Source organism: Miscanthus floridulus, chromosome 1 (genome assembly GCF_019320115.1).
Source record: "Miscanthus floridulus cultivar M001 chromosome 1, ASM1932011v1, whole genome shotgun sequence".
NCBI classification, from domain to species: domain Eukaryota; kingdom Viridiplantae; phylum Streptophyta; class Magnoliopsida; order Poales; family Poaceae; genus Miscanthus; species Miscanthus floridulus.
In genome coordinates, this window is record NC_089580.1 from 155,197,334 (window position 1) to 155,205,073 (window position 7,740).

Sequence of the window (7,740 nt, forward strand, 5' to 3'; positions counted from 1 at the left end):
GGACGTTCTCAATGGCAGTTTACAAATGGCCAGCTAGATTGGGCTTAGAAACAATAAAAAAAGAATACTACAATGAAGAGTTACGTGAGCTGTGAGAGACTTGTTTCTGAGAGATTATGCTAGATTAGCTATTTAGCCGTTCGTTTCGCCAAAAAAACAAGCCGAAACACTGTTCCGGCTGATTTGTTAGGAGAGAAAAACACTATTCCGACTGAAAAAACAAGCTGAAAAAAAACAGATTATAAAAGAAGCGAACAGAACCGCTAGCTATTTATTCTCTTTCCTTGATATCCAATATATTTTTTTCTTAGACTAACTATTTGGGAGGACGCACGAAGCACTGAGCACCGGTTTAAAATTTGGGGCACAGAGTTGCAGCGCGCAGAACATCAGCAGCAGAACAAGCTGTTCGTTGGCGGGCGGCGTCCGGGCCACGAGCAGCACAAGGCCCCGTGAGCCACGCGACGCGGCCCACGGGATACTCCGTCCGACGTGTCCCGCGGACACGCACCCGTGGGGCCGCAGGCGACACGCAATCTAGAAAGGCAGGCGGCGGTGGGGCCCGCGAAACAGTGACGGCACCGCCAGGAGACCGTCCCACGGCGCCCACCACCGACACTCGACAGCGACCAATAATGCCTTGCTGGTTGCTTGCCCCCACTGCTCCTCGGCTAGTCCCCCGTGTTCACATACATGACGACGTCTCATGGAAGGTGGTGGTCTGGCTGAGCTTGGAAGCTACCCGTGCCGGTCAAACTCATCGGCGCAAGATTCACTCGTCAGTTTTGGAAGGATCCTTTCAAGCAGAACTCTTGCTCAAAACTAGAGTCCAGAGTCAAGAGAAGAAAAACCCTGCTCCCAAACATGCCACTGTCTTGTGTTCTTGTGCCATACTCCATCTTGGTCCAAGTCTTTGCTGGGGGCAAGCCACTCTTCCTCTTTGATAACAGCTCAGGTCGGCAGGTCGCTCATTTGCAAGCGACAGAGACCACACACCTTGATTGCAAGAAAGAAACTGCATACCACGAGTAGGAGCATTTGCATAAGAGTCCAGACAGACCATGAGACCAAAGACCACACAGCCACAACGCGGTGTCCCAGCAGGTCTCAGAACTGATACTGTAATATATATATATAGCTATGTAATGTAACATTATCTCTCTACAAGTTTGTCAACCATTGGCGGCCCGAGACAAGATGTTAGGGCTGCAAACACTAGTGCATCCCCTGCCAGGCGACTCAGTTTTCGCCTTCCAGATATACATGTCATATGTATGGATGGTACTGGACCCAAAAGAAAGAAACACTAGACTGGTATATCCAGGTTGTAAGCGGCGGCCGGCGGTTAATTAGTTAAAAAAGCATGGTGAACGAATGGGTGGGTGGATGGAATCAGCGGCGGATGCCCAGACGATTCCTGTTGTTGTTGTTGTTGTTTCTTGGCTTGCCGTTCAGCGCTAGGTTTCGGTTCCCTTGCTTTGGCAGGTCTTGCGGATCCACCATTTGTATCGTCCGCTGCTTCTTCGCTGCATTTGCGCCAAATCGGAAACGTCATTCATCTGTCTTCTTTCGAAACGACAACGGCATCATAATTCATCACGTCAACCAGTCAAGAAATGCGGTGCTATTAGCAGAACTACACATTGATCAATGGCGAAACTAAACATCCCATCAATACTGTAACTATGTAAGATATATCTCCTGGCACTGCACAGAACGAAAGAGGTGTGTGCCTAAGGCTGAAGAGAAACGGCTTACTGTTATTGAATTCTTGATAACCCTCTTGAAGCTTGCGCTTTGTAGCCTCCAGCTTGGCATCCTTTGCGAGCTGCAGCTTGGCCTGGACCGAATTGTCATCATGCTGAGTTGGTGGCTGCTATATTGGCAGTGAAATGTTTTAGCCCAATAGTAGCAAAATACGCATCAAATAGATATACTAAGTTGCTCACAACACACTAACGCTTACCTTAGGCATTGTCGGTTTCGGTCTTCTCTGAGCCACTGATACATCTTGCTGCTGCTTTGGCTTCACTTCTGAACATTTCGGCCCCATATGCGACATCTGAGGTCTCCCTGGACCAAAAGCTGCACTTGACATCTTCACTTGCGCCCCTGGATTAGATTGCTGCCTTGTTTGCCAGTTGAATGCTTCATTTGGTCGCGATTGCTTCATAGCAGACTGGTCAAGTTTCCAGTTCTGCTCTGGGTCATACCATTGGCCCGTAGGTGACTGCTTGTTCACTGACTCTTGGCTTGCCGGATTACACTGCCCACCATCCTTGGCATCACTCCTAATGTCTGTAATTTACAGGACAGGAGTGAGGTCAATGCAATATGTAACCAAGAGTCACCAGGGCATGTGGTGTGATCCAGGAAGTGCGATTACTCACTTCCATCATCATCCATTTCATCGAAGAACTTCAAAACCGATGCAGATTTTCAACAAGATAAGGCATCCAAGTTTGTCAGAACAACTGTAACATTGATAAATACAGTAATAAAAAGAAAGAGAGCCTGAAGTTTATGTGTCTGGTACCTCGGATAGCTGGATTGAAGTACATGGTGCTGCAAACAAGGCTGCCTCATCCATTGGAGGGGAAGGCAGACCCCCTTCTTCCTGATCCAGGCAAGAAGCATCCACTGATTGTGGTGTATGATCTGTGAATTATTTCAGCTAGATTATATATCAATCAAGGACAGAATAGGAAGAACATAACAGTGAAGAGTACATTGACTTTTGTATTCCTTACCTACAATGGGATCTCCATTGTTCACCCACTCATTAACAGTAGCCTTCCAACCTCTAAAAATTCAGATCAAGCATAACATCAATCAAACATGTACATCTGAGAAAGCTGCATAAGGCCAAACTAGTGTCTAAAATGATGGCCAAGTAATATTTCTGGGCATTTCTGGACAAGGAAAAGCACAAGCAGCTTACTCAATAAGCGATCGGACGAGTTGCCGAATCTGCTTCGAGCCATGCTTTCGCAGCGGTTTCACAGCCATTCCAATCTCAGTAGCCTATATAAGTGATTCGAGAGATATGAACAAAGGCACGAAGAAGAGTTCATGAAGCACATGCAGCAGCGGCAGTTTCACTTTCGTCACGGCTCACCCTGATAGCGTCCACCGTGAATTCCAGCTGCCCCAGCCTCCCGAGAAGCTCGAGCAGCTCGGCCTCTGACTGCAGGAAAGTTGAACACACAGCAAAGTCGATCAGAAGGGATTAATGCCAACATCAGCAAAGAAACAGAATCAACAAACAGGGTTGATCAGAAGGGATTAATGCCAACATCAGCAAATCAGGAACAGAATCAACAAACAGCGAAGCAATGGAGGAACCTTCTCTTGAGCATTGGAGAGAGCCGCCTTGACACGGAACGCCTCGGCGGCGACGTCGTCATCGCTCTTGTTCCTTGGCGCGGCGCCGCCGCCGCCGTTGTTGACGACCTCGGCGCGGTCGAAGCTGCAGAGGCTGGGCACGCTGCCCGCGCCCTCGGGGAGGAGGAGCGGCGGCCGGCCACGGGTGGGGTGCCCCGGCGCCTCTGGCGCGGGTAGGGCGATGAGCGCGGTGTAGAGGCGCTCGGCGATGGCGTCGCGGCGCGCGCGGAGGGCGTCGGGGTGGTCGGCGGCGGCTACTCGGATGGCGGCGTCGATGGCGTCGAAGATGCTGGCCCGCGCGCCGCTGAAGAAGCCCCGCCAGTAGTCCAGCGACGCCGGCGGCTGCGGCGGCGCCGCCATCCGAGCCAAGATCGGCCGCCGCCGATCAAACCAAGGCTCTCCCTCCTTTGTTGATGAAAGATTGCAGTCAATCAAGGTTGGTTCGTTTTTTTTTAATATAATCTTGGCAGTTTAATGGCAGGCGTTTTTCTTGATCTCACGGTTCCCGGCCGAATCCAAGGGAACCCCGCGAGGAATTAGTGTTGCAACCGGCGGACGATCCGTTAATCAAAGGAAAGAAAGAAGGGAGAGGGGGAGAAGGCACGGCTTCTTTTCTTGGGCAGCGCGATATGTCTCTCTCTTTGGTAATGGCGCAGCTGTATCTGTCTGTCTACCGCCAAAGCTGGGGCCTGGAGGTGGTGAGGGAGGCGGGGAGCTGGAGGTGGTGAGGGAGACGATGGAGAGCGATAGGGACCGGGTTGGGTGGGCCGAGCGCTGCGAGGATGGCGATGGCGACGGCGATTGCGAATGCGAATGCGAATGCGAATGGAATGGATGCCGCAATCCAATCAAATCCGGATTCCGGTGGATTTCCTTCACGATGCGGATTCGATGCGAACGAGAAAAAGGAAGCCAATTCTGGGGGCGTCATCGACTCGTTGGTTGCGCACTTGCGCATGCGCTCCTTTGTCCTGGGACTCTTCGGTGAATGGGCGGCCCTTGACGTTGTCGAGGTCCAGCCAATTCTGTCTACGGGCTGGAGAGCGATGCCGGAAAGGAAAGATTATAATTAAAGCCCACATAATACGTACTTGGGCCAACTGTAGTTTTTGTTGGACCTCGGTCGTTTTCCACCACAAAATGGTCAACCCAGGCTAATTCGACGGGGTGGGCCGGCCAATGAAGCGAAGGTGGGCTCTTTCTTGAAAAAATAATTGAGACATCAAGCGAATGAGGGAGAGGCACACACGGCCTTGAGCATGTCCACCGCGTAGCGGTCCGCCGCCGCGAGTAGCACTAGGAAGAAGCTCACAGACGGCCCTCGCTGTCGAGCTCCGCGGGCAGTGCGTCGGTGTACATGAACCGCAGCATGGCCCCTAACGTCTCCGGCTCGTTGTCGCGCAGCGTGACGGTGGGCGGGCGTGGTGGCCTCCGCCATGGAGCCGAGGAGCACCGCCCTGAGCACGGCCCGGTGCGCCCGGAACGTCTAGCCGCCGACCGAGAACACGACGTCCGAGCCGTCGCGATTTTTTTTTTAAATTTTAACCCTTTTTTAAACTAATATTTTTGACCGCGCCTATTGCCTTGGCGAGACCAAATGTCTGTGCCGCGCCATGTATGGTGGCACGAGTGTGCGACACAGGGCTGACGTGGCGTGGGTCGGCCTGGGGCCGAAGATGTGGCGGGTCTTGCCGCGCCACCGACCCTGGCGCGGCAATGCCGCGCCCTGATCCGTGGCGCGGCTGCACCAAATATATACCACGTGCGAGCCCGCCCACCCGCACGCACCCCTGCCCTGCCTGCCGGCCCGAACGCCACCGCCGCCGCCAGCCGCCGCCAGCGTCCTGTCTGCGGCCGCTCGCGCCTGCGCCCGCCCGACCACGCCACGCACGCGCCCGCTCGGCCTCGCCTTGCCCCACCCGCGCCCGCACGGCCCGGCCTCGGCCGCTCGCCCATGCCGCGCCCGGCCACTCCCGCCGCGCAGCGCCCTAGCCGGCCGCGCCACGAACACCGACGCGTCAAGGCCGCTCGCTCCTAAGGTATCTCCCTCTCGATTTCATATTTTTTTTATTATTATCTAGTATAGTTAGTATTTTTTGTATCCCTACAGTACCCCACGTGCCCTCGCAATCCTCGAGCGGCCGGCGCAGAAGCAAAAGAGTTGATGATGGTCTACTGGTGCTAGCATTTCTAGGAGCATGTAGGGATATCGAGGCTATTTTCATTGACTATTAGTGTCTTTGACCAAATTTATATAATAGCGTACTAATATTTATGATACATAATAGGTACTATTACATTAAGCATGGAGTATACTTTCGTAATAAACTTATTAGGAGATAGAAATATTGATACCGTTTTTTTAGTTTTGATCAAACTTAAACATATTTGACTACTCGAGAAGCAAGATGTGTATTTATTTTGAGACGGAGATATTACTTGTAATTTTAGAACCAAAGTTTTATATGGATTGATTATGTATTTATTATCTAGTATAGTTAGGATTTTGGGTTTAAAGATTTAGGCTAGTTAGATTAGTGAATTTGTTTGTGAACTTACTAATGTTAAGTTGAATTTTGTTAATTTGAATACTCTAACGCTTTGTTTATCAATTTATAGCAGGATGGCCCCTCCTACGCAGCACTCGTTGTACCCCATTTTTGAGGTGGAGTACGACGACCAGCACTGAGCACACATCTTGAGTGACAACGACGCAGAGGTGTCCTTGCCTCCTTTGAGGCCCCGTACTCACACCAGAGCGCATCAGTGGGACGAGCGTTATGCGCCGTACATACGGCGTGCCGGCTTCCTCAAGCTTGTCCGTGTTGTCAACCATGGTCTTCCGCCCCTTGACCCAGCACTACTTACTGCAACTATAGACAGGTACGAGTGCATTCTTTGTACGTAAACTTTCTTGTAATAAATTGGAGACAACTAACAGTCGTTCTATTCTTATAACAGGTGGAGTCCTGAGACCCACACGTTCCACCTACCTTGTGGCGAGATGACCTTGACGTTGTAGGACGTGAAGGCTATTTTAGACCTTCGGTTGGGGGGACTTGCAGTGATAGGGATAGTTGACAACGATCACTGGAGGAAGCTGGTGGCTCAGTTTACTGGTTTTCTTCCACCGGACGACGATGCTTCCAAGAAAAATAAGTGAGTAATTCAAGCCTATTTAATACTTGCATTGCTTTACAGTTGGTATCGGGTCTCATTTTCTTTGATCAATTACAGGAAAAGTTCTGGTGTTTCGTCGTCCTGGATCACAGAGCGCTTTGAGTACTTGGACCCACAAGCTGAGGAGGCATAGATCGACAGGTTCGTTCGAGTGTGGCTCTGGCACTTTCTTGGTGCTTTTCTCTTCCTAGACGCCTCGGGCAATATCATCAGCTGGATCTTCCTTGACATACTTCGCCAGCCGTGGGAGAACATAGCGAGGTACAGCTAGGGCAGCACAGTCCTAGGATGGATGTATCGATAGCTATGCGTTGCCTGCCGTCGCACCTCAGGACATGCGAACCTTGGGGGTTGCTCCTACCTACTCCAAGTTTGGTGTTGAGAATGATTGCCCGTTGGGAGACCCCTTAGTAATGGTTTACCGGTAAGTACTTCGGTTCATTATATTCTTCTAGACAGTTAGATATGATAAGATTATTTGTTGCTAATTCATTATCATGTTCAATGCAGCAATAGAACGGGCATGATACACTCCCTATAGCTCTATATATCTGGACGAAAGCACAGTTAGTTAGAGGGAATGCGTGGTGCAAGTACAAGGAGTATACGGATGGTCTCGACATCCTGACACAGCACCAGGTTACGCTTTCTATACTATCATAGCAGCGTCTTCTTCGATGTACACTATATCACAACCTAACACAATTACAAAATTTTAGGTGTTTTGGTGTCCTTGGGATTCTCCGGAGCTCCAGGACTATCTGAGTCCTGTCACTAGGGACGAGTCACACAAGTATCGCTGCGACGTCCCTCTTATTTTCTTCCATATGGTCGAGATTCACTTGTCCATCCGGGTTTGCAGACAGTTTGGAAGAATGACAGGCTACCCACCACCGCTTTACTCCACTAATCAAGCATTGCACGGGTGCGTTATCGATTAATAACAATACTACAATTTAGAGGTGTGTTTGGTACAACTAATATCGTTTTGTTGCAGGTTTGACCGCAGAAAGAGGTACAAGACCAAGGATTCGCGCGTGACACATAGCTCGTACATCCATTTGTGGCAGACCAGGGTACCACATGCGGTCCTTGCGGGTCCTCCACATGACCAGCACACCTTCGACGAGTACCTGCGGTGGCTTCACAAGTCTACGAGGACACATATCAAGCCCC

The 7,740-nt window shown here is 50.7% G+C and overlaps 1 protein-coding gene across 3 annotated transcripts; it reads right to left on the reverse strand.

Moving 5' to 3' along the window:
• Positions 1-1,103: 1,103 nt before the first annotated feature.
• On the reverse strand, positions 1,104-4,196 carry LOC136498751 (probable mediator of RNA polymerase II transcription subunit 26b). 3 transcript variants are annotated; one of them, XM_066494556.1, is made up of 9 exons: positions 3,346-4,196; positions 3,119-3,187; positions 2,942-3,024; positions 2,751-2,803; positions 2,537-2,658; positions 2,391-2,418; positions 1,967-2,298; positions 1,759-1,840; positions 1,104-1,526 (listed from the first exon to the last, which is right to left on the reverse strand). In XM_066494556.1, the coding sequence occupies exons 1-9, from the start codon at positions 3,742-3,744 to the stop codon at positions 1,393-1,395; spliced, it is 1,302 nt and encodes a 433-aa protein (XP_066350653.1). In that variant the 5' UTR covers positions 3,745-4,196; the 3' UTR covers positions 1,104-1,392. The 3 variants fall into 3 exon arrangements, with proteins under 3 accessions (XP_066350653.1, XP_066350652.1, XP_066350651.1); XM_066494555.1 differs by having other exon boundaries at positions 1,759-1,873; positions 3,346-4,193; XM_066494554.1 differs by having other exon boundaries at positions 1,759-1,876; positions 3,346-4,193.
• Between the last annotated feature and the right edge of the window lie 3,544 nt (positions 4,197-7,740).

Coding starts and splice junctions, on each gene's coding strand:
- LOC136498751 (XM_066494554.1), bottom strand. CDS start 3,744: ATGGCGGCGCCGCCGCAGCCGCCGGCGTCGCTGGACTACTGGCGGGGC. Junction 2,299..2,390: donor TGAAATGGATGATGATGGAA/GTGAGTAATCGC, acceptor TGTAAATTACAG/ACATTAGGAGTGATGCCAAG. Junction 1,527..1,758: donor TTATCAAGAATTCAATAACA/GTAAGCCGTTTC, acceptor GCGCAAATGCAG/CGAAGAAGCAGCGGACGATA.